This window comes from Zingiber officinale, chromosome 5B (assembly GCF_018446385.1).
Source record: "Zingiber officinale cultivar Zhangliang chromosome 5B, Zo_v1.1, whole genome shotgun sequence".
In the NCBI taxonomy this organism is placed as follows: Eukaryota; Viridiplantae; Streptophyta; class Magnoliopsida; order Zingiberales; family Zingiberaceae; genus Zingiber; species Zingiber officinale.
The window spans coordinates 25,390,192-25,417,604 of NC_055995.1; the positions used below are offsets into that span (position 1 = coordinate 25,390,192).

At 41.1% G+C, this 27,413-nt stretch overlaps 1 protein-coding gene across 1 annotated transcript; it reads right to left on the reverse strand.

Moving 5' to 3' along the window:
* Positions 1-1,162: 1,162 nt before the first annotated feature.
* On the reverse strand, positions 1,163-10,833 carry LOC121984258 (dipeptidyl aminopeptidase 4-like). The gene is made up of 5 exons (XM_042537104.1): positions 10,254-10,833; positions 9,858-10,052; positions 5,021-5,050; positions 3,819-4,928; positions 1,163-2,035 (listed from the first exon to the last, which is right to left on the reverse strand). Exons 1-5 carry the CDS (start codon positions 10,707-10,709, stop codon positions 1,484-1,486), a joined length of 2,343 nt encoding a protein of 780 aa, XP_042393038.1. The 5' UTR covers positions 10,710-10,833; the 3' UTR covers positions 1,163-1,483.
* Positions 10,834-27,413: the final 16,580 nt, after the last annotated feature.

The window sequence follows — 27,413 nt, forward strand, 5'->3', positions numbered from 1 at the left end:
CCGGTCAATCTTGACCTACTTGACTCTCTTCACATCAAACTGGTCATCTCTTGACCAGAGGGGAATTGTATCAACAATCTCCCTAATTGGACGATTACATCTGCAATCTCCATGTATTGTCAAATATTGAAACTCAAACATCAAGACTCCATGTATTGTCAAGTATCCGGTCAACCTTGACCTACTTGACTCTTCTTCACATCAAACTGGTCATCCCTTGAACAGAGGAGAATTATATCAATAATCTCCTCAATCAGACGATTGTATCTGTAATCTCCATGTATTGTCAAACATCGAAACCCAAACATCAAGACTTAAGCTTGAGTCAACTCAAGCTTAGTCAACCAGGTCAACCTTGACCTAAGAATATTGCACCAACATATGGAGCTGAATGTTGGATTATAACTCGAGCACATCAGCAGAAAATAAGTGTTGTTGAAATGAGGATATTAAGATGGATGTGTGAACATACGAGAATGAACATAATAAGAAATAAGAGCATTAAAGAGAAAGTCAGTATTGCATATATTGAGGGAAACTCTAAGAGACACATTTAAAATTGTAGGGGTATGTACTTAGACGATAAATAAATACTCCAGTTAAGCGATGTGAAACTATGACAAACACATATATCAAATAAGAAAGAGAAAGATTAAAAAAATTTATTTAGCAATAATAAAGCAAGATAAAATTTATTTAAGTATAGATGATGATATAATAAAAGATAGAACTCAATGGCGTTAAAGAATCTATATAACCGATCTCATCTAATAGGATAAGATTGATATTATTATATTAACATTTATCTTGCAATATATTTTCCTTTAAACTTACTCCCGTAAACAAATAACTATTCAAAAATTATAATAGATTTATAATTAACACATAAATTATATTGTACTATGGTAGGGCCTTGTTGTTTTTTAGCTTTTCAATATATTAACACATAAATTATTGTTTTACATTTACAATTCAATATCCTATAATATTAATCATAAAATAAAAAGACTTATTCCAAGTGTAATCATATACAAAATTAATAACTTAAGTTATTATATCGAAAAATAGTAGTTTGCCAGAGCTTACCTTTCAGCCTTATCAATTTGATCAGGATTGATCACTTTTGGGGACTTATAACTTTGGTTTTATTGGATCGAGGAGCTAAGTTAAATGGATCTTATTCATACATTTCTGTTGTTGAAATACAACTTTCCAACAGAAGCTTTTCGAGAATAAACAGTACATACATGAAAGGACCCTCTCAAACTCCGAAGTCCAGATAACATCAATCCAACTCCCGATATAGCGTATTTTCCATGGAGACCCTGACGAAACGGATCCTCGCTCTTTTTATTTGAGAAAGTCTGGAAGGTTTGGGCCCTTCCTTCCAGGCTTCCACAACAGAATCACCAGGCTAATGATGGTAGAGCTACATGCCATTCAACTCACATTTGACCTGCCAGAGGAAAAATAACATGGCCACTCACAAGTTTCTCTCTATGAATTCCCAAATCCTCTCCTCCATGTAAACTCGATCTCGTAGTCGACGTGGCATGTGTCTTTCGTCTGGAAAGAGAAGAAGCTCGTATGGCTTGCCAGCAGCAATGAGTGCGTTTATGAGTCTGGCTGTGTGCCTATAGTGCACATTCTCATCGATCATTCCATGAACAAGTAGCAGCTTCCCTTTGAGTTTGTGCACGTGGTGCATTATTGATCCACACTCGTAGGCTTCAGGGTTTTCATTGGGCAAGCCCATGTACTTCTCGGTGTAGAATGTGTCGTATCCATCCCATGAAGTCACAGGGGCACCTGATACAGCACAGCAGAAAGTGTTGGGAAACCTTGCCAGGCTCATTGCTGACAGAAAACCCCCATAGCTCCAGCCATATATACCAATATGACCTGATCTGGCAAGACCTTGCCTCACAAGCCACTCTACGCCTGTCACTTGATCTTCGGTATCTACTTGACCGAAGTTGTGTTTCAGATGACCCTCAAACTTCAATCCTCGCCTTGCAGTCCCTCTGTTATCTAGCTGCAATGAAAAAACAATCAATTTCTGATACAGCAACCATATCGAAAATGGAAAAGATAACAAGATCATTGTTGATCGTAACAGAAAAAAGGGGTCAGATGAAATTCGTTGTTTTTTCTTGGAGCATTTAGGACATAAACAGTCGTGCAACTATTTACTATGACACCAGATGGAGATTCATATATACAGTCAACCAAAATTTGAAGTATTTCAATCTACAACCCAAACAACACATTTCATGCCAATATATAAATAAAAGGGTTAATTATATAAACACTGTTGGTAGCTGACTTGTATTAATCCATGTGACTCCTATTTTTCTCTAAAATCTCCACTTCGGTCCATAATGACATAAGTTTATGTATGTTAACTAAATAATTTTTGACTAAATATGATTGTAAACAAACAACATAGAAAAAATAATAAAAACATTCAGATTATATGATATATAAATTAACTAATATTAAATTGGATTCATCTGATAATATTTACACTAAAGCAGAAATTTAAAAGAAAAATGAGGTTTACGTAATATAGATAAACTATAGGTACCTAAGTAAAAAATGCACACAAAAGAAGATAAACTATAACCTATGCTAAACAGTCACATACTTCAGTTATCAGAAAAGCAGGCATACTATCACATGATTGTGGGAATATTACCACAAACAAGTTCTAGATGGGCACATCCAGATTCAGGGAGGTTAAATAAGGCTATAATGAAATCTGGAAATAGATTCCCATAGAATGTACAAGTAACAACAGAGATCATGAAGCTTGGATCTACTAATCGATATTAAAGGAACTAAGCAAGCTCAAGAGACAGATTTGAGTGATTGAGTTTCTACTCCAAATTCTGAGAAGAACTGGTTTATGAGGCAATGGACTAGCTTGCAAAGAGAAGTGAAAGAAAAGATGAATCATGAGGATCAGACTATTTTGTAGCTTGTAGGTGAAGAAAAGAGATAGAACTGTATGCGAATAAACACCATAGAAAGATACAGTAAATGTGAAGTTAAAGAGAAAGGCAAATTGGCTAATAATAGAGTTCATTGGGACTCTTCGATCTCATATTGAGTGATTAGATCATTGGTGCTTCCCATCTATTGGATTTCTGCTCAAAATAGTTTAACTAAAGTACCTGAAAAAAAATATATAAGACATGCACACTAGAGTTAACAGGACAGTATCATCGCAAGCATGCATTTTCTCAAGATAGACAAAATCCAGCCTATCCTAATATTGGTTGTAAACTTGTAATACAAGACACAACATGGATATGATTCATTTTTGCAAACTAAGCTTCCAGGCTGATTTATATATTCTTCAGTGAAGAAAAATATACAGTATAAAATATAAATGTGAATTGCACAACAAAATCTTCACAAACCACAGTTAAATAGTTCACCATATTCAGACTAATGTGATCAAGTCATCAGAGGAAGGTAGTATTAGTATCACATGAATGAACAACTATAAATTTAAAGTAATTTGATTTTGAAGGATCTTTTCTATAAAACCCCACAATTTCAAGAATCCATGAAAAACAAGTCTAAAAAATGACAAACAAAAACAAAAAGAGTTAAATATGTTTTAGAAGTATACATGGTACTAAAGTTCAGCACTGGTAGTACAAACATGGTCCATATTAATCATATCCTGCTATTGAATATGCATCTTTAATATAAATGTACTAGTTAAAAAATAAATCTGATGGTGGAGCATAGACAGTACATTCTAGTCTAGAAATTTTAAAACAAAACACAATAACAAAGGGATTTACCTTCCACACCAAGATTCCCTTACTCCGAAGGTACTGAGCTCTCATGTCAACTGTATTTATCCATGAATCAACCACCAGCTGGACACTAGGGCCACCATAAACACCGACCAATGTTTTATACGGAGGTGGCCCAAACTTTTTTGCATCAGGTTTGTATAAAGCCCCATATAAAGTTGTACCATCTTTAGCAGATATTTGCACAATCTCTGGTGACAGAAGTTGTAACTTTCTGAAACGAGGGACACTAAAAGGCTGCTCATATAAAGGAAGTGTGGCAGTCCCATCATGTAAGGAACAAAGAATTACTCTGGGAGGAGAATTTAGAGAATCGTGGACATCAACAAATCTCTGCATTTGATGATCAAGGATAACTGCATGTCTTCCACTTCCCTGAGTCAACCTCCTTGGTGGTTGTAGAGGAGCATTCTGGTCTGGAAAAAGGCTGGTGCAATATAAGTTAGATTCCAGTGGCCCATCCAAGGTGCCAGTAAAGTAAATAAGACCTGCATTTTCATTTACACCCGCAATTTGCTCAACCATCCAACTACCATGAGTAATGGGTCCTAAGCAAACCCCACTCTTGTCATGAAGGTAGAGATGCCTAAAACCAGTCTTCTCACTTGCCCAAATGAAACCGCCAGAGAAATTATTCACACCTTTATCTAAAGGTGTGAAGCAATCATGCAAGTTTATCCATATATGGTTCTCTTCAACAAGTATGGTTTCCTTTTGCCCAGTCTGAATATCATACTTAAAAATCTCTAATTTGGAATGGTGCCTGTTCAGGACCTGAGCAATAAGAGAATTATCTGGCATCCAATTGACTCTAGCTAGGTATTCTGCATCTCGACCAACTTCACCCGGTAATCCACAATTAAGGTCCATCCAAGTAACTTCTCCACCAGAGGCAGGAACAACCCCAAGTCGAACCTTGACATTAGCAGCTCCTGTAAATGGGTATGCATGGTCTTCCTGTGCATCTGAGCCAACTGAACTTTTCCCTTGGTGCATAATTCTGAAAAGAGGGATCTCAGTTGAATCAACTTCAGCAAATGCAATATACTTGCTATCAAGAGACCACCAGAATCCAGTCTTCCTATCCATCTCTTCCTATGGACAAAGAAATAATCAGTAGAAAAACAATTTGATTTTCAATGGTCTATTGAGCATGTTTATAATTTCAGAGAGGAGAAAAGTTGCACCTGAGCAATGTATTCAGCAAGACCATGAGTCTGAAAACAGAACAGAACAGATCAGATCTGTTAGATGCTCTATATAAAGATGCCAAATACGAGATTCATAAACACACAATAAGTTTCTTAAGAGAAACAGCATGGGTGTGAAAGCAACCATGAATATGTGAGAGCATATAATTCAAGCTTACGGAAGGGGAGCCTTGGCGCAACGGTAAACTTGTTGTCATGTGACCAAAAGGTCACGGGTTCGAATCCTGAAAACGGCCTCTTGCAAAAAGCAAGGTAAGGCTGCGTACAATGGATTCTTCCCCAGGACCCCGCATGGCGAGAGTTTCGTGCACCAGGCTGCCCTTTTTTTTATATAATTCAAACTTCCAGCATATACAATATGCAGATTGCAATTGTGAAATAATCCTAGCTTATAAGAAAATCAGGAAAAGACATTGACAGCTGTACTGCTTTGTGCATGGCGCACCTTAATGCAAAGAGTTGACTCCAAATCAGTTAGCAACATTCAATGTTTCTTCATTAGCATGTCCCAAAGATATAGATATCTTTATCGTTAACATACCTCCCAGCTATCAGCACTTATGCAACTAAATGAACTAGGAGTTTTTCAATGAGTATACTAATGCATCAACAGAAATTCTTGGAGCTTAGGTATTGCCACAATATTTCAATTATCAGTCATCATGGACGAAGCCAAGTGTGAGACTTACTTTTTGATGCATTACAACTTATCTATTATAATTCTTGTTGGACACATGGATTAGCATAAAAATTCTCCTTTCCTGCAAAGGTAGCATGTATAATATGGACCTTACTAATAGCCCAACTTCAACTTGATATTAACAGTGTGTTCATCAAAAACCAACAGAACAAGTATTACAACACGATGAAATTCAACTAAAGGACCAAATCGAGAAGTTCACCAATCCTAGCTTGAATGAATCAAATTTGCTGAACCTACGTGCATTCCATGCACAGTGAGGAGGGAACTACTATACTGAACACGTTCTATGGTATATTTCAGAAAGTAAATGGACCATTTTATAAAATAGAGAGGTGCTTACTGTAATTTACAAAATAATAGGGGTGTTTCCATAAGAATACTGAAGCATTCAATATCATCTCTTTGATTCTTGCTTGTGTCACAATCCCCTCCTCACTGTGATGTAATTGCAACCCCTATCTCCAGTTTCTTTATCTCAGACACTTAAATCAGTATGCATTTAGTTGACCTGTTCAAAGTCGCCTAATGTGTTTCCAAGTCCCAACACTTCCTTGCCTTCTACCCCCTTCAGAGACGGAGCTAACAGGGCAACATGCTCCAGAAAACTTAGACACATGATTTTCTAATTAATTGGTGGCAGTAAGATGTGTCTAACTGGACTTTTTTGCAAACTTATTATAAGTGAGCTTTTGGTCATCAAATTGTGTACTGACCAATCGAGTATTGGTTTGCTTAATGAGAGTGGCCAGTAGAAAAGAAAGTAAAAGAGTTTCATCAATAGTTGAGTTTGTGGCTCCTCTATCGAGAAAAGCATGGAGTGTAAGTTCAATGTCCTTGAATATTTAAAGTACATTGAACTTGAATGTCTATTAAGTGTCAGGAATTACAAATGCTGGGGGGTTTTATGAAAGCCAGAGATAACAATGCATTTTCCTTTACTGAAAGGACCTATGTTGCGAGGGTTGTCTTTAAGACTGACAATATCAGCCTCAAGTAAGTTTATGCGGGTCTCAAGAACTGGTACCCTAGTCTCGAGTAGTACATTTTGAATATTTCCTCTAACAGAGTGAACAGGCGGGATGGTAATATCAAAAATCTGCTTTAGACATAGGTTACAGATTTGTTTCTTACAAAGTTTACAAGTTCCTCTTTTATCTATAGATGAGTAAAATAAACAGATAAAACAAAGAATATTATATGTTCCTTCTTGGAGCATCCAATCATGAGGACAACCCCTTTGGTAAGTCTGTCTGATTTCAGGGAATAAATTGAGAATACATGAAATCAAGATCACTACATTGTATCTGATCTAGCTGATCTTCTAATTCCTTAAAATCATTTACAGATCCACTTATAAGTTTAGGAAGTTCTTTGGAACTCCAGCAAAGAAACATCTTCCGGATCTTAGACCATATAACTAATAGCTTGGTACAGCAAAACTAGATATTAGTTGAGCTTCAGAGGAATCTAGATTATCTTAAAGAAGCTCAAGAATTTTTAAAAAGAACTTTAAGATTAGATAATATTCCTACAAAACAGGGCATACTAGCCCTATCTAAGTTAATTGAAGAAAATAAACCCTGACACTTAGAAACTCAATCTAAAGCCCTCTTACTGCAAATCAAAGGACTGATTACCCGTAATAGGACGCAGATTGACGAAGAACTTACAACTCTTCATAAAATACTTGATGAAATCAAGTATAAATGAACAAAATTCAGTTTGAAAACACTCATTATGAAGCTTTAGAATATACAAAATAATTTTAAAATCAAAGTCACCGATATGATTGAAGCTTTTACTTCAAAAAGAATATATTTCCTTAAACCTAGAAACTTTAATTCAGAAACCTTAGCAGGATTAGAATGGAATATCGACTTAGAAAATGCTGAATCCACACTTCCACCAACAGTTTTCATAATGTATAATGACAGAAATGGAAGCTTAATGGTTAGATTCTCAAGATATCAATCTTCTAATTCACAAAATGAAGAAGAAATAGAAGAAACTGTAAACTTGATGAATGTAGAAGAGAAAACTCCTCTACAATTACTTAAACAATTACATGATAGACACATGAACATAGTAAGACAAACTAAGATTCAACATGCCAATCAAATGGCATATGACTTAATGAATAGGTCAGAAGAAATAACTTCTTTCTTTAAAGATCTAGATAAATATTGGAATGAGGAAGTTGTAACTCCATATTTCTCAACTAACCCATAGGGATTGGAAATAAAGGAATTGACTAGTGTATAGTCAGAAGAAGAGGGAATGTCTTCCATATCTTCAACGGAAATAATAGAGTATATAGAAGATGCATCTAATACATAAGATTGTACTTCTACTAAGTCTAGGTTAGTGCAGCCAACTAATTGGGCTTCTCTAGTATATAAGTTTTTTCACGTTAGGACAGGCAGAACATGTTATTGTGTTTACATAAGTCTATTTGGGGTTTGAATTTCCTAACATGTTTTTCTTTATTTAGATAAGGCCTTTTAGCCTTACTCTTTCTCAAATAATAAGTTGTTTTTGGCTTATGTTTTGGTTTAGGGGTTAACATGGGTCTTCGCCGTCTTCTCTGGTTTAGAGAACCATATAGTGGAGCCACAAACTCCACTATTGATGAAGCTCTTCTACTTTCTTTTCTACCGGCCACTCTCATTTAGCAGACCAATATTCTATTGGTCAGTACACAATTTGATGACCAAAAGCTCATTTGTAATAAGTTTGTAAAAAATATCCGATTACGATTTTATACTAACTGTGGCACTTTTAGCACACCTATTACTCTTAATCAACTTTGGGTTAGACTCCTTAATCATCGCCACATTCATCATATTTTGGGACTCAATTTCTTGGTCCCCCGATCATGCATTACGCCTTATGAAGGACTATGTCATCTTTCTTTCTACACCTATAATCTCCCCTATTCTTTATGAATATCCATCAGAGGTTACTACACATAAGCATGGTGATGCCCCTTCTTCTTCCACTTCTACTTCTACTTCCAATAAAGAAAAATGTCATTGCACATCCTCGAAATGTACTACTCGAGACTAGGGTATCAGTTCTTGAGACCCACATAAACTTGAGGTTGATATTGCCAGTCTTAAAGACAGCCCTAAACCCTCACAGCCTAGATCCTTTCGGTAAAGGAAAAGGCATCGTCATCTCTGAGGATAGGGTTTAGGATACAGATATGGTTTTCATAAAATAACAAACCCAACATTTGTAATTCCGGACACTCATTTCATTCTTTGCTAATATGATTAATAAGAATAGAAGAATCCATATCTACAAATCAGTGGAAATATGGAATAGATCTCAATTCAAGAACCATACTGAAAACAACCTTTATTCTAAATAAACATTGAAGTCAGAACACTAGAAGAAGCAAGAACATTTTCTGCTAACAGATGCAGGATATATGTAAGATATTGAGGGTATAAATGCTAAATGATATAATATGTTATTCATTGATCGTTGGATGCTGAAGAAAAGGGAAATATGTTGTACATCTGTCCTAGAGATGCTCCAAATTAACAAAATGAGAAGATCACTTCAGAAAAAGTATCATTTTGATTTTTAAATACAGACTTGATACCAATCTTTTTATCGAAAAAAAAATTGTATATTTTTTTGGCACCCTACGAGCGAGAAAATCCTAGTTCCACCATTATGAATAGCTGAAATAATGTGCAAGAACCCACATGTTTACCCAAGAACCATCTTGATCTGTAGAATCTTCTGAATGATTTTTGCTGGACATTGAAGAAAGAGAATTTTGAAACAACTCAACAGGTTCCAGTGACCTGCTACATTTTATGATGAGACAACCAAGCTACATAATAAACAGGAGAGAACTTGAAGACTCAACATAAAATTATAATATTCTCCAAGTAACCTTTACCGCCGATTATTTAGCTTACGAGACGGTAACTCGTCCCAACAGTTATGTCAAGTTAGAAGACAATCCCAAGTATTGGAAGTTATCAGAACAAAAAAGACAGTAAGGGATACATACCACTAGCACATGACAAAGAATTTCCAAGTTACAAAAACTATAATCAATCTGCAACACATTAAACAAGAAACGAATCCCACCTTTCTATTTGCAATTGCTCCAAAAGTTAATTGTTTAGGCTCCCCACCAGACGGGTTTAAAACATGGAGTTCATCATCCCTGACATATGCAAGCATGCTTCCATCTGGTGACAGATGCGGGTCAATAATTGGCGAGCCAGCACAACATGTAAGCTTGAGCTCTGGCTCTGAGCCTGATATTTCCTGGAAATATACCTGATGAAACAGATAGTGATCACTTAATATATCATAATCAAAGAAGAAAGTTTAAGATCAACAGGTAGAAAGGCACGCAGAATAGCTACTTGTGATGAAGCATTTTAATGTTCAAAACAGAAATTGCTTCAAATACAATTGACCTATTAGCTGAATGTCAACACTTGCTCATTAAATCAGGAAATAGGGCAGAGCACAGACCCCATTTGGCAATGGCACCATGATAGTGGGTTTCCCTGGAGCGGAGCAAGAAGAGGACCTCGATTTCCACTCGTACCTCGTGACTCCCAATCCCCTCTCCCTTGACCTCTCTCGCCTCAGCTTCTCTTCAGCCGAGAGATTACTCTCATCGAGGCCGCCTCCGTCAGGCGGGCAAAACACAAGCTCCTGCCGCCGTGAGGAAACGTCAAAGGCGAAGACTTTACGGTGGAGGGTACCATCTGGGCTGAAGAGATAGGAGATCAAGCGCCCATCGGGGCTGAAGCTGATGGAAGAGGGAGCGACGTATCCCGGAAGAGGGTACTGGACGATCTCCTCCACGGGAAAGAGGAAAGAGTCTTCCTCGGAATCAGTAAGGGGCATCTCGGCTTCGCAGTGGCGCGGCTTCTTCGAAAAAGTCTCCTTCTCGCCGTCCTCCGCGGCCGCCTTGTCCTGCATCAAGAATGGAAGATACGCAGGGGGAGAGGAAGGGCCGGAGAGGCCGCCGGAACAAGAAGGAGCCGCCGGACGTCGAACCCTAGGAGTTCGGATGGCGATCGGATCGGGGAAACGAGGGGATCTAGCTCTCACTTCACTAATATAGTAATGGTGCTAGGCACCTTGTCTTTTAAACATTTGTCCCATTTATTTTTCTGGGATCTAAATTAACGCCCTGGAAATGTCACTTTGCCCGTTGTCCGTTGCAATACTACTCGAGAATGATCCTCACTTAGCTTTACTTGTGGGCGGGCATTTGGATTAAAATTATAGATATAGATGATAATTTTATCTGAATTTGACGGAGGATTTGACATCCGACTCGAATGAAGGAGGGTATGAAGGAACTATCAATATTTGATACCCGACCCGAATATCTGATTAAATAATATATATACATATATTAAAGAAAAAAAATTTTTCTAAAATCAATTTACTATTTCTTTTGTTGATATTAGTAGGCCTATATAAATGTTTAATCCATTTTTTTTAATTATATATATATATATATTAATAGGATATTAATTTTAATATATTTTTGTTGAATGATAATAACTCAATAGAAAGAAAAAAAATTACACGAATAGAATATATTCGATCCTTTAATAGGTATGGGTGTACCCATTGGATATCCTATACCCAATGAATATGGGTACGGAGGATATAGGATCTAACCCGAATCCGACTCATTGCCATCCTTATTTGTAGAGGACAAGTTCAATTGTGAATAACATAAAATGAAGGTGAAAGGTGTTAATTTGATGACTTAAAAGAAAAATCTCATTTAAAAGAAAAATATATACAAGTGGTAAAATAGGATTACGTTTGTCCCAATGCTTCCATTAATTTATCGGACCAATATAAAAGAAATAAATAAAAGATAATGATAATATTTCATATATTAATCACTGGATCGTTGCAAGAGGATAAGAGGATAAGAAAAATGTATACAAATACATTATGTAAATGTCTAAATGACAATATGACATCCTGATGTTGCACCGCAGCGCCGAGTAGAGCGAATTTAGATTGTCAATTTGATGACTTAGTGGACGCATGTTGGATTCTTGTTCGTGTTCCACGTGGAGAAGGGCAGGCAAGCTTTTTTATTTATTTTTTATATCTTTTTTTATTATTTTTATTTTTTTCGAGGAATTGGCACATTTAAAGTTTTCAAAATTCCTAAAAAGCGCACCGTATTTTAATTTTTATCAAAAAGACACACTCACTTTCAAAAATACTATTTTGGTCTTTTAGCTTTAAATAAAAATTAAAAAAACCAATTCAATTAAATTAAACTAAACCAAATCCAACAAAATCCAACCCAAACCAAATCAAATCTAAGAATTTTATATAAAAATATACCTAAAATTTTAAAAAAAATAAAAATACATCATTGAATTCATGATTATGTCTAAATTTATTCATATTTTTTAAAAAAAATAGAATTTAAATAAAAAAGTTAATAAAAATTATAAAATTAAATAAACATTAATAAAAGTAATATATAAAATATATTTTGTTTTATCTTTTTAATTGCTAATTGATCCTGTCCGAAAATAAAAAGATGGAAAATTAGATATATGGTGACTTCGCTGATCGACTGTAGACCTCATTCCGCTTTGCAAAACAAGTAACGTCAGTGTTGAGTCAGGAAAGAGATCCCCGGCATTAGCCCTCTAACGCTCAAGTCAATTACCGGAAGTGGAGAAGAAGTGGAACAACAATAAAACTAGCATCAAACAGTAATCACGCGTACCTCCACCGGTGATGGACCCCCCTTATATAGAACCCTGGTGGGCGACGTGCGCATTTCTTGAGGCATGGGCATGCTCTCCAATATGTCCTATGAAAGAATCTGTTAGGAAAGTACTTCTGACAACATACCTTAACAAGGCATGCATATTTCTGACAAAACAGTAGAAGCTTCCGCCGTACAATCCGTCTGTCGACCGTGCCTCGTGTCAGCGACACTACCTCCCAAAAGGATGTCGAGAGATACTACAATGGTCCCTTCGCTTGGGCGAGCGAGGTAGCCGCTCAACCGGGACCCTTCTCCTTTCCTTACGCCCCTTCGGCTGAACGTGTAACAACCCGCCTCCTACTGTCTAGTGCGTAAGGCTGGATCGTCACATTATGCTGTGCTAAACTATAAGGTGCGGAATACTGATCTGATTTAAAATTTTGCTAACTACTACTATTTCTTCTGCTGATTGCTATTAGATCTGAAATTCATGTTTAAACTACATCTTGAATGTTGTTCCTATGCTAAAGGAAGTAATCTAGACTTCACATATGAACAGGGACTGAAATAAGGGGTTTCCAGCTGTTATCAGGCCTCCCAATCGATCGGTGGATCGATTGGAGTGGCCTGATCGATCCTTGGATCGATTCAGCGTGCTACTGTGCACGGAAGAATTTATAGATCGATCGGTTGATCGATCCAGCTACATCAATCGATCCACTGATCGATTCAGCGTGCTACTATGCATGGAGGTCCCGTTAGGATCGATCGGTTGATCGATCCGGTCTGGCCGATCGATCCAGTGATCGATCCCAGAGCTCTCTGTTCTTGACAGAATGCGTCCAGATCGATCGGCTGATCGATCCAGGGACTTACTGTTCGCAGAACAAGTTGCCCAATCGATCCGCTGATCGATTGAGGAGCCTCCAATCGATCGGTTGATCGATTGGGGTTTCTGATTTCGTACCAGGAGTCTGATTTCAGCACTGTTTCGTGCCCAAATCACATGTATCAACTCTAGAAGCATAAAACAAAACTACTAGTCATAACATTACTCATAGGGTGCTATATAATATCAAATTTAATGCATACTACACAATTCGTGTTACTCAAACATTCTAAAATGTAGGAAAGTAACTAAAATCAGAAATGCTAAGTTCAGGTTTGCTAGTTTCTCCAAGGATCTTTATTCCAAATTCCTGCCCACACACATCTTCGTAGCATTGTCCTCCAGCCTCCGCTAGTCCATCATTCCTTTACCTTTATCTGCAGTATAAGGAAAAGAAGTATCTGTAAGCTTACGCTTAGTAAGAAACCATCTACCTCACAAAACATGCATACGATGCAATTTATGCTTTTCAAACATGCTATTTGAAATATATGTTGAACATTGCTAAACATGGATTCTAAAACATGGCATAATCACATACAATACATGACATTCAAAACTAAGCAGAGAACTATCATGTGAATCCATAAGAAAACTAAACTGAAATGAAAGCTGAGCTGAACTAATATCAAACTAATGCTAAAGCTGCACTGCATTCACATAACTAATTTGTGAAGTTTGAAAACTATTTATCATAAATAGATAAAAATACATAATCATGTTGCTGATAGGCCCGACAACTGTACTTGCTGTGCGCGCATCCCTAACTAAACCCGGGGTTGCAAATTTCGAATCTAGTAGAGTTTACTAGGTTATCTAAACCTAGGGACGACTATGGGAGCCCAACCTAATGGACATCTAGTCCAATACAGTGCCACTGCTGAAAATAAAATACTGGTTATAGCTGAATTTTTCTTATCTTGCTATTTCTAGGTTATCTGAACCTAGAGCTAGGTTGTCTGAACCTAGAGGCGACTGTGGGAGCCCACCCATTGGACCGTAGTCCCATAGAAGCTGAAACGAGACTGAACATGCTGTAAAAATGCTTCTATTGCATTTACTGAGTTATTAAAATGCCTATGGCGGCATTTAACTGAGCTACACATTTTATCAAACATATGGTGTGCACTAGTTCACACCCTACATCCTAAAATTCTGTATACGACTAAACTAATGCGTAAAACCTTGAAAAGAGCTACTTATACTGCAAGTGAGGGGTTTCTTACCTCCTGCTCGAAGTTTCTTACAAATCTAAACGCTAGGTTTCCGGTGGAGAAGATCCCTTCGTTGATCTCCTCGCGTCTACGTGTTCCTCTCGCGGAGAAGAGCGTTCTCGTGCTGAAGTCGTCGCCGGAAGGTGCTCCTATGGCCCTTGGAACGGAACCCTAGGTTCCTTGGACTTGGGCGCCGAGAGGGTGAGGGAGAGGGGTCGGCTGGTGTGTGAGGGTTTGAGGGAAAAGTTTTCTCGTTTAAGAAAATAACAATTCCTCACTTAAATTCCCTATTTATATTAAGTGGGTAATTCGGTCCAACTCAAATATAAATATAATTGTTCCCCTTTCTTTTCAGCACGGCCCTACTGGGTTCACTTGGTTACTAAAGTTATCTAAAGGTTATCGGACCCGATAGGTCCCGGGTTCGATTCCCGCTTAAGCTATTTTGCGTTTCTATTTATTTTTGTTATTTCCGCTATTCCAAAAATTCTATAAAAATACTCTAAAATTCCAGAAAAATCATAGAATATTCCTAAAATTGATTTGAGAATTTTCGGGTGTTACAATCCCCCATACCTTATAAAAAGTTCATCCTCGAACTTAGAATAACTCTGGGTACTTCTGTCTCATACTGGCTTTTGTCTCCCAAGTTGCCTCTTCTGCTGTGTGACTTTGCCAAATAACTTTTACTAAGGGTACTTCTTTATTCCGCAATTTCTTAACTGCTCGGTCTATTATCTGAATAGGCCGATTATCATAGCTGAGGTCTTCGCGGACTTGTACCGACTAGAGCTCAAACACCTGGGTGGCATCTGGGATATGCTTCTTCAGCATAGAGACATGAAATACATTGTGGATAGGTGACATCTCCTGAGGTAGCTCTAGCTCATAGGCTACCTTGCCAACTCTTCTGGTAATAAGGTAGGGTCCCACATATCTGGGACTTAGTTTGCCCTTCTTCCCAAAACGCATTACTCCCTTCATGGGAGCTACTCTGAGGAATACTGTATCCCCAACTGAAAATTCTAAGGGTCTGCGCCGTGTATCAGCATAGCTTTTCTGGCGGCTCTGAGCTGTCTCTATCCTCTGGCGGATCTGCTGTATAGCTGTCGTGGTGTCTGCTACTAAATCTGTCTGAAGCTCTAGTTCTTTCTGTTCACCACTCTCATACCAGCAGATTGGAGATCTACACCTCCGTCCATAGAGAGCCTCATAGGGTACTATACCGATAGTGGCCTGATAGCTGTTGTTGTATGCAAATTCTGCTAAACTCAGATATTTGCACCAACTTCCCTTGAAGTCTAGGGCACATGCTCGAAGCATATCTTCGAGTACCTAATTTACTCGCTCCGTCTGACCGTCTGTCTGAGGATGGAAAGTTGTGCTAAATTTTAACTTGGTGCCCAATGCTGACTGTACACACTCCCAAAAGTGTGATGTGAATCTACTGTCTCTGTCTGAAATAATGGTTCGTGGGACTCCATGCAGTCTAACGATCTCCTTGAGATACAACTGAGCTAGCTGTTCCATGGAGTAGGATATCCTGATAGCTAAGAAGTGGGCTGATTTAGTTAACCTGTCAACTATTACCCAGATGGTATCAAAACCATTCATGGTTCTGGGTAGTCCCACTATGAAGTCCATAGAAATGTCTTCCCACTTCCATTCTGGGATCTGGATAGGCTGTAGAACTCCTCCTGGTCTCTGGTGTTCTGCCTTGACTCTCTGGCAAGTTAGACAGGTGCTAACATATCTAGCGATGTCTCTTTTCATCCCAGGCCATCAAAAATGTTTCTTTACATCTTGATACATCTTGGTGGAACCCGGATGCATCGCATAGGGAGTTCCGTGAGCCTCGTCTAAGATCTTCCTCCGTAGTTCCTCCTGATCTGGAACACAAAGTCTATCACCAAAATATAATGCCCCACTATTTGATACTCTGAACTCTCCACTTTCTGATTTTGCTAACCCTTGCTTGATTTTCTGAATTTCAGGATCCTGTCCCTGAGATGTCTGGATGTCACCAAGCAAGGTGGATTCTAATGTCATAGTAGAGAGTTGTCCCACTATAAGTTCGAGGCTGAAATCTGTGATCTCCTTCTGTAGGGGCGGTGACATGGCTGCTAGTGATAGTAAGGTGGCGCTGGACTTCCTGCTAAGTGCGTCTGCCACCTTATTGGCTTTTCCTGGATGGTAGAGGATGTCTACATCATAATCTTTGACCAGTTCGAGTCATCTACGCTGTCGCATATTCAGATCCTTCTGAGTAAAGAAGTACTTCAGACTTTGATGATCTGTATACACTCTACACTGAGCTCCATACAGGTAATGTCTCCAAATTTTGAGGGCGAACACGACTGCTGCAAGCTCGAGGTCACGAGTAGGATAGTTCCTCTCATAATCCTTGAGTTTTCTGGAGGCATAGGCGATCACCTTACCTTCTTGCATCAGTACTGCTCCTAGTCCCAATTTAGAGGCGTCACTGTAAATATTAAAGCTATCTGTGTTTCCTGGTAGAGTCAGAATAGGTGCGCTGGTCAATCTCCTTTTTAACTCGCTGAAGCTGTTCTTACAGTCCTCTGTCCACTGAAATTTTCGGTTCTTCCTGGTAAGAGCTGTCAGTGGGGAGGCTATCCTGGAGAAGTCCTCTACAAACTTCCTGTAATATCCTGCTAGTCCCAAAAAGCTTCTGATCTCACTGGCGTTCTTGGGTCTTTTCCAGTTACTCACCGCTTCTATTTTACTGGGGTCTACCATAATACCATCCTTGGAGATAATGTGACCCAGGAAGGCTACCTGATCGAGCCAGAATTCACATTTCGTGAACTTGGCGTACAGCTGGTTCTACTGAAGGGTCTGCAATACTATCTTCAGGTGCTCTGCGTGTTCTTCCTGAGTTCTGGAATAGATAAGGATGTCATCGATGAATACGATAACGAACTTATCTAAGTATTCTCTGAATACCCTGTTCATGAGATCCATGAAGGTAGCTGGAGCATTTGTCATGCCAAAGGGCATGACTACAAACTCATAATGTCCGTATATGGTCCTGAAGGCTGTCTTAGGTATATCACTTTCTTTAACTCTAACTTGGTGATATCTTGATCTGAGATCTATTTTAGAGAACACTGCTGCCCCCTTTAGCGGATCGAACAAGTCATCTATTCTGGGAAGAGGATACCTGTTCTTAATCGTGACTTGGTTTAGTGCTCTGTAATCTATACACAGGCGCATGCTCCCGTCCTTCTTCTTCACGAACAGTACAGGCACTCCCCATAGTGAGTGACTAGGACGTATGAAGCCCTTGTCAAGCAGCTCCTGTAGTTGCTCCTGAAGTTCCTTCAGTTCTGCTGGAGCCATGCGGTAGGGTGCTTTGGAGATGAGATTTGTTCCGAGAATAAGTTCTATCTCAAATTCTATTTCCTTGTCTGGTGCTAGGCCTGGTAACTCCTCAGGAAAGACTGCTGGGTAGTCACATACGACTCGGACCTCCTCTAGTTTTCGGTCCTTGTCCTGGCTGGTACTGACTACATGTGCTAAAAATCCCATACATCCTGAATCCAATAGTTTATGTGCTTTCAGAGCTGAGAGAAACTTCTTGGCTCTTCTCTTTGGCTCTCCGCTGTACTCAAACTGCACTCCTGCTTCGGGTTGGAATATAACCTTCTGTTTACGGCACTCTATGGAAGCACCGTACTTGATCAGAAAGTCCATTCCCATGATGACATCGTAGTCAGCCATATCTAGCACTATCAGATCGCCAAAAAGCTCTATGTCTGCTATAATGACTGGAACTGCTCTAAGCCAGTGTGTATATGCCATAATTTCTCCCAAAGGTAGTGTCGTCAGAAACTGACCACTGAATACCTCTGGGGGTACTGTTAAGTTTTCGGCGAATGCCCTGGATATATAAGAATGGGTTGCCCCAGTATCGAATAAGACAGTTGCACTTTGCTGTAAAATACTAATCTGACCTGTAACAACTGTCTAGGCATTCGCTACATCCTCTCTGGTGAGTGAATAGATCCTTGCGTTCGTCGTGGCTGAGGGGGCTTCTAGTCTGCCCTGGCTGATGGATGGACCGTCTAAAGCAGCCTGCATCTGGTGTAACTGGGCTGGCTGGCCTCCATGCTGAATTGGCTGTGGTTGAGGAAAACCGGTCTTGTTCGGGCACTACTTAGCCATATGCCCCTCTTGTCCACATTCGAAGCATCCCCGTGTGCCCTTGCGACAAACTCCTGGGTGGAATCTCCCACAAGTGGAACACTTGGGATAGCTGGGCTGTTTACTAGCTGGTCCTCCTTTTGGGTAACTCCCTGGTTTGTGTTTGTTGCTGGAGTTCCCTTTCCAATTAGAGTCGTGGGAGCTGTGGCCCTAGTGTTTCTGAGTACCTGAGCCTCCCTGACCTTTGGACTCTGAGAGAACTTGCTTCTGCTGTCTGATATTGTTCTGGTAGTGCTCGGTGGTCAAAGCACTGCTTACTAGTTCTTCAGTGGTTTGCGGCCTGTGGACGCCGCTGGTCACGTTCATTGCTATTTCCGGCCTTAGCATCTTGAGCATCAACCGGACTCGTTCTTTTTCAGTGCTGACTAATTCAGGGCATAGACGAGCCAATCTGTTGAATTTCTTCACGGCTTCCTCCATTGAAAGGTTGTCCTGACGAAATTCAGTGAACTCATCGTAGTGGCGGTTTGTAACCCGCATGTGAAAGAACTCTTCAAAGAATTCTCTCTCGAAGTCAGCCCATGTCATCTGGTTCACTGGGCACTTCGCTTTAATTCTCTCCCACCACATACATGCATCCCCTGACAGGCAGAAAGAGGCACATTTCACCTTCTCATATTCTGGCCAGTCCAGAAGCTCCATCGTACTCTCCAGTGTTTTGAACCAGGCTTGAGCATCCCATGGTTCACTGGTGCCTGAGAAATTCTCCGGCTTGATCTTCTGCCACTAGATCAAATAGGCTTCCCTCATTGCCCCTGCTGCTGGGGCTACTGGTGCTGCAGGTTGGACTGGTGGAACCTCTATTACTGCTGGGGTTGCCAAGTTAGGTTCCGGAGTGACAGTGGGAGTGTTCTGCTGACTAGCCCTTAAGGTGGCTAACTCCTGCTGTTGTTCAGCTAGCTATTTCTGTAACTAAGCCACTACTGCGGTAAGGTCTGGGGGAGGCATTGAGTTGCCTGCATCATGCTGGGGCTCAGTAGCTGGTGTCTTTCTAGCTGGGCGTCCTCGTACCATTTTCTAAAGAATAGAGGACATATATAACTAACAGAATCATATTGCATAACTATTGTTATCATGTTAGGCACTATCATACATATATAAGCATGCTTTAGTTATCTAGGAACATGAAAACAAACAAACATAAATGAAGTGAGAGATGTTCTTACTTGGAAGCTGCAGGTTCAATGCTGATGTGTGTGTGAGGAAGTATGGAACTTTTGCTCTGATACCACTCTGTAACGACCCGCCTCCTACTGTCTAGTGCGTAAGGTCGGATCGTCACATTATGCTGTGCTAAACTATAAGGTGCGGAATACTGATCTGATTTAAAATTTTGCTAACTACTACTATTTCTTCTGCTGATTGCTATTAGATCTGAAATTCATGTTTAAACTACATCTTGAATGTTGTTCCTATGCTAAAGGAAGTAATCTAGACTTCACATATGAACAGGGACTGAAATAAGGGGTTTCTAGCTGTTATCAGGCCTCCCAATCGATCGGTGGATCGATTGGAGTGGCATGATCGATCCCTGGATCGATTCAGCGTGCTACTGTGCACGAAAGAATTTATGGATCGATCGGTTGATCGATCCAGCTACATCAATCGATCCACTGATCGATTCAGCGTGCTACTGTGCACGGAGGTCCCGTTTGGATCGATCGGCTGATCGATCCGGTCTGGCCGATCGATCCAGTGATCGATCCCAGAGCTCTCTGTTCTTGACAGAATGCGTCCAGATCGATCGGCTGATCGATCCAGGGACTTACTGTTCGCAGAACAAGTTGCCCAATCGATCCGCTGATCGATTGAGGAGCCTCCAATCGATCGGCTGATCGATTGGGGTTTCTGATTTCGTACCAGGAGTCTAATTTCAGCACTGTTTCGTGCCCAAATTACATGTATCAACTCTAGAAGCATAAAACAAAACTACTAGTCATAACATTACTCATAGGGTGCTATATAATATCAAATTTAATGCATACTACACAATTCGTGTTACTCAAACATTCTAAAATGTAGGAAAGTAACTAAAATCAGAAATGCTAAGTTCAGGTTTGCTAGTTTCTCCAAGGATCTTTATTCCAAATTCCTGCCCACACACATCTTCGTAGCATTGTTCTCCAGCCTCCGCTAGTCCATCCTTCCTTTACCTTTATCTGCAGTATAAGGAAAAGAAGTATCTGTAAGCTTACGCTTAGTAAGAAACCATCTACCTCACAAAATATGCATACGATGCAATTTATGCTTTTCAAACATGCTATTTGAAATATATGCTGAACATTGCTAAACATGGATTCTAAAACATGGCATAATCACATACAATACATGACATTCAAAACTAAGCAGAGAACTATCATGCGAATCCATAAGAAAACTAAACTGAAATGAAAGCTGAGCTGAACTAATATCAAACTAATGCTAAAGCTGCACTGCATTCACATAACTAATTTGTGAAGTTTGAAAACTATTTATCATAAATAGATGAAAATACATAATCATGCTGCTGATAGGCCCGACAACTGTACTTGCTGTGCGCGCATCCCTAACTAAATCCGGGGTTGTAAATTCCGAATCTAGTAGGGTTTACTAGGTTATCTAAACCTATGGACGACTATGGGAGTCCAACCCAATGGAGATCTAGTCCAGTACAGTGCCACTGCTGAAAATAAAATACTTGTTATAGCTGAATTTTTCTTATCTTGCTATTTCTAGGTTATCTGAACCTAGAGCTAGGTTGTCTGAACCTAGAGGCGACTGTGGGAGCCCACCCATTGGACCGTAGTCCCATAGAAGCTGAAACGAGACTGAACATGCTGTAAAAATGCTTCTATTGCATTTACTGAGTTATTAAAATGCATATGGCGACATTTAACTGAGCTACACATTTTATCAAACATATGGTGTGCACTTGTTCACACCCTACATCCTAAAATTCTGTATACGACTAAACTAATGCGTAAAACCTTGAAAAGAGCTACTTATACTGCAGGTGAGGGGTTTCTTACCTCCTGCTCGAAGTTTCTTACAAATCTAAACGCTAGGTTTCCGGTGGAGAAGATCCCTTCGTTGATCTCCTCGCGTCTACGTGTTCCTCTCGCGGAGAAGAGCGTTCTCGTGCTGAAGTCGTCGTCGGAAGGTGCTCCTATGGCCCTTGGAACGGAACCCTAGGTTCCTTGGACTTGGGCGCCGAGAGGGTTAGGGAGAGGGGTCGGCGGGTGTGTGAAGGTTTGAGGGAAAAGTTTTCTCGTTTAAGAAAATAACAATTCCTCACTTAAATTCCCTATTTATATTAAGTGGGTAATTCGGCCCAACTCAAATATAAATATAATTGTTCCCCTTTCCTTTCAGCACGGCCCTGCTGGGTTCACTTGGTTACTAAAGCTATCTAAAGGTTATCGGACCCGATAGGTCCCGGGTTCGATTCCCGCTTAAGCTATTTTACGTTTCTATTTATTTTTGTTATTTTCGCTATTCCAAAAATTCTATAAAAATACTCTTAAATGCCAGAAAAATCATAGAATATTCCTAAAATTGATTTGAGAATTTTCGGGCATTATTGAATGTCCTGACGTTATCCAGATTTCTTGAAGACCGTGTAAATCTCTGATCAATATGGTCGAACATGCGGTCATACCTTTTAATTAAGTCTCATTAATGACTCCCGGTGATTGAGCGCCACATGTCCTCTTTTTGCCTCCGCATGTTTGACGTGACAGGCAGATATTTGCTAGCGATGTGACAGGCGTCTTTTCGAATTCAACAGCTAGATCGTCTCCTAGTTTTTCATAACCCTAGATCAGACGACTCTGGTTGATCGGTCGTGAGATTTATAAACCTTACGTGTATCATCGTCTTCTTCATTTCGCGTGTCTTCGTCTTCAAGCTCCTCCACGACGATTCACCTTCTCTTCTTCTTCGGTAACACTTTCCTGTAAGCTCCCTCTCTTTTTCTTGTTCGAATATGTTCGTTGTTCGTCGAGTCTATTTTTAATGGTCAGTTCTTGGCAACCTCCCTTCACTATCCTTGGGCTCTGGTATACTTCCATCGAGTCCAGGTTTGATGGGGGCGATGTTGAGAGCCTAACCTCTACCTACCAATTTCCTCCCGGCTACCAAATTAGCGTTCCTTCTGCCTTTGATCGGCTGCATGAACCACCACCGGATTTTTTATGTTTCTTTAGAGACCAGTTCACCGTCGGTCTGTGGTCCTTATCCACCCTTTTTTCTCTGTAGTCTGTAAATATTTCTGTATTTCCCTTAATCAATTAGTGTTGAACTCCTTTCGGCTACTGTGTGAGATAGTAGTTTTGTTCCACCTGCACGACATTCCTTTGACTCTTCGGCTCTTTCATTACGTTTATTATCCGAAATTGTCCGAGCCGGGGACTTTTCTATTCCAAGCCCGAATGAGCTTGGTCTTCTTGGATAAAATGTCATCCTCCAACAAGAATTGAAGATACCACTACTTCTTTGTTCACTTTCCCAAGCGGCTAGAGTTTTTGACCAACTGGCAGCTAGAAGTGGCGAACCCACCACCGCTCAAGAATTACAAAAGCCGATCGGGCTATCTCCGGGTAGTTCAAGCTTGGTCGGTTAGAAGTACCACATCCATAAGTTACTGCTGGAGGGCGTCCTCTACGTGTTTGGCTTGAGTCCGATCCGCACTTAGGTATACTTTTTCTTTCCCCAATCTTTGAATCTAACTGATTTTTTTCTCCTCTTTTGCAGCTTGAATCATGTTACGAGCACGTCTGGCCAACAAGTGTAAGCTCACGGACATAGAGATCAATGCTACGGAAGTGGCCGAGCTGGAGGGTCGTGGCCTGCAACCGGTTGGCTCCCACGAGGATCTGCTCTGCGACGAGGAGGGAACGCAAGCGCTAGGGAGCGGAAAGGGAGCCAGCCAGATGACTGCTATTGGAGCGGTAGCTACAACGGACCTTCCGCCTGAATGACTAGCGATGATTCCAATCGTGGTCGCCTCGGAGTCAGCTACTTCCGGCGAACCCCTGCGACAACACAAGAGACGTCGCGCCGAAGCGTCCTCCCGTTCTGTGACTTCTGCCTTGCAGACCCCAACACCTACCATCTCTCGACCCTCCTCCAAGTGGGGAGAGACCTCCATTCCTCCTCTCGAGCAGGGAGTCACAGATCTTTCGACTTCCATGTCCTCTGATCGGACACCCTCATTGTCCGTGTTGCCTTAAGAGACAATTTATGCGCTGTCGGTCACCTTCATGCTACCATCATTGCTGGCGGCCCAAGTGTCCCGCATTTGACCAGTTCCAACATCCCGGTCTTTGAGTAGGGTGACTTTAGATCCCTCTAGCATGAACAGTCAGAGGTAAATAACTGTGATTATCTATTTGCCGACTGACAAGTATCGTAGTGTGGACGACTCGACGTCCCTCACCCCTGAGCACCAAATAAGGATTCAAGGGCCACTCGTATAGATATGGGTTAATGCCCGGGCCCATGCGGCGGGCATCTCTCCGGGGGAGCTCACCAACAGTCACAATCAGATATCCACTGGGTATGTACGCTGCTTTTGTATTTACTTTTTATTCGTTCGACACTTACAATTTTTTTGTTGCTACAGTTCTGGGTCGAGAGCCTGGACATGTGCCACAGGCTTGCCTATTTAGAGCACGAAGTCCAATAGTTGCGTGCTTTAAGCGGCCAATTGTCTGCTTCACAGGCACGCTTGGAGCAGATGAGCGCCGAAGCGGCCCAATTAAGGGGCAACCTACAGCGGAGCTCTGAGCTGCTGGAGGCAGAGAAGGGCAAGTGTGCTGAGCAGACAATGCAACTGGCAAGGCTCAACAAGCAGGTCACCTCCTTCGAAGCGAAGATCCACTCGACTAATACCAGGAAGCTCTGCGCTATCGAGGATTTGGAAATAAAAAATAAAGAGTTTCGGGTGTTGGCTTAGAACTTGAAGGAGGCGAAGGCCAGGCTGAATTCCGAGCGCTCCACTGCGAAGACCCAGCTTGTCGCAAAGGATGAGGAGCTGGCCAAGTTGTAGGTGGACCTGGAAGCATCCCAAGCAGCCCTCGAGGCTTATCAGGGTGCTGAGTCCAGTCGGTTCGAGCTCATGAAGTGGGACTACCTCCGCTCAAACGCCTTCAATGACCAGCTCACCGACTGGGCGCTCCGTCTCTTCAACCTTGCCATCGATGGAATGCTCAACTAGCTGAGGGGCGACAGCTATATCCCGACCACTCTGACAGACAAGGCCATCAGCAGGGACAAGATGATCAAGTCATTGTCCAATGATGTGCTGGATTACCTCGAGTGAACTTGCTCCTGTGAATCTTGTCTCATTTTGCATTGCTCCTTGTAAAAATTCTAAGTGCTAATAGAAGATCGCCTGTTCGGCGTGCTTTTCCTTTCATGCATTGATCTCCACTCTGCTCAACCAGGGCTACGAACAACTTTTTTGCGAAAAATTTCTTAAGTGTGGCTCCATGGACTATCAATCGGTGACGTTATTATTGTCGATCATCTTCATTCGTAGTAGGCTTAGCTTTAGAGCGGTCAATCAACCATTTTTTGTTGTAGCCTTGGGTTTAAAGTCACCCCTCAACTGTGGACGAAGACCGGGTTTAACGTCATCGCTCGATGGTTGAAATGCGTAGGCACGAGTTTAAGGTTGTCGCTCGATCGTTGACATAGACGAGGGCTTAAGGTCGCCGCTCGACCGCTGACGTAGATGAGGGTTTAAGATCGTCGCTCGACCTTGACGTAGATGAGGGTTTAAGGTCGCCACTTAACCGCTGACGTAGATGAGGGTTTAAGGTCGTCGCTCGACCGTTGACGTAGATGAGGGTTTAAGATCGTCCCTCGACAGCTGACGTAGATGAGGGTTAAAGGTCACTGCTCGACCATCGGTGAAGACTAGGGTTTATAGTCGCCGCTCGACTTTTAACTTGGCTGATTGACTCAAGAGTCTGGAACACTTTGTTGGTGCAATATTCCCTAGGTCAAAGTTGACTTGGTTGACTAAACTTGAGTTGGCTCAAGCTTAAGTCTTGATGTTTGGATTTCGATGTTTAACAATACATTGAGACAATACATGGAGACTGACAGGTCGTAGAGATTGCAGGTGCAATCGTCCTGGTGAGTGAAGCTAGGCAGATGAAAATCCTAGTGAGTGAAGCTAGGTGAAAGTCCCGGTGAATGAAGTCGGGCAGTTGAGAAGTCCTAGTGAGTGAAGCTAGGTGAAACTCCTGATGAGTAAAGCCGGGCAGTTGGGAAAGTCCTGGTGAGTGAAGCCAGGCAGGTAGAAGTCCTGGTGAGTGAAGCCAGGCAAGTGAAAGTCCTGGTGAGTGAAGCTAGGTAGGGGAAAGTCCCGGTGAGTGAAGCGGGGCAATGGAAAGACCTGGTGAGTGAAGCCAGGCACGAGGAAATCCAGATGAGTCAAGGGTAACCGAACATCTGGTAGAAGGAAGTCCAAGTGGGTCATGGAGGACCGGACACTTGGCACGAGATGATAAGTCCAAGTGGGTCAAGGTTGACCGAACACTTGGCACAAGGAGAAAGTCTAGATGAGTCAAAAGTTGACCGAACTCTTAGCGGTCGTAAGTCCAATAGGGAGTTGGCATGGAACTAGGAAGTTCGGACGTAGTGAGCTTCCGAAGGCCATAACTTTTGACTCGGATATCGGAATGAGGTGATCTTGGATGCGAAACAAAGCTAATTTCAAGCTCTATCCAGTTTTATACTTTCTAATCGATTGGCCAATCGATTAGGGGGCTCAATCGATTGAGTGACATGAATTCACATAGAAATGGGCTGAATCGATTGGTTAATCGATTGAAACTTCCCCAATCGATTGGTCAATCGATCGGAAGAGTTTTTGAGCGAACAGTGAGCTTCTGAATTGATCCGTTGATCGATTGAAATCTCCAATCGATCGGGCAATCAATTGAGAGGCTAGGAATGTGCGCGACAGTGCTGGAAAACACGCGAGACGTGCTGGATCGATTGGGCAATCGATCCAGGCAATTCCCAGGAGCACAAAGACACTCTGGATCGATCGGCCGATCGATCCAAAGCCTCCCCAATCGATTGGGAGCAATCCAATTGATTGAGATTCGACCATTGCCGTCATTTTTAGCTGTTGGCGTGCGTTCATCTTCGATAGTTCTTCCTCGATTCTTCTCCAGCGACACAGCAGCTCTCCACAGTTTCTTCTCCACTCTACCACCAGTTCTTGAGGGGTTCTTGGAGCAAGGTTTGCTGGTGATCCAAGATCAAGAGGCGGGCTACAACAAGAAGTTAGGGTTAGGGTTTTCAGTGCATATCTTGTAAGTTTTTGCTTGTATTTTGTTTTCCCTTTCCTTACTTCTTTTATTGAGAGTGTTGTAAGGCTTCTCCACCTTCGGTAGTTACCGTAAAGGAGTGTTTTCATAGTGGAGGGTGCGTGAGTGTGTGGATCCTTGGATTAGTCACCTCTTGTTGAGGTGGATACCAAGTAAATCCTAGAGTTAGTGTTATGTGTTTGTTTCTTTGTATTTTCCGCTGCATATCTTTGAAGAAACAAGTAACGATGAGCATGAGATCGCGCTGAGCTATTCACCCCCCCCCTC

Excerpts from the sequence above, each read along its gene's own strand:
- LOC121984258 (XM_042537104.1), bottom strand. The coding sequence starts at position 10,709 with ATGCAGGACAAGGCGGCCGCGGAGGACGGCGAGAAGGAGACTTTTTCG. Across the intron at positions 10,053-10,253 it reads TGGTGCCATTGCCAAATGGG|GTATATTTCCAGGAAATATC; the intron begins GTCTGTGCTCTG and ends CTGTTTCATCAG. Across the intron at positions 5,051-9,857 it reads GAGCAATTGCAAATAGAAAG|ACTCATGGTCTTGCTGAATA; the intron begins GTGGGATTCGTT and ends TTCTGTTTTCAG.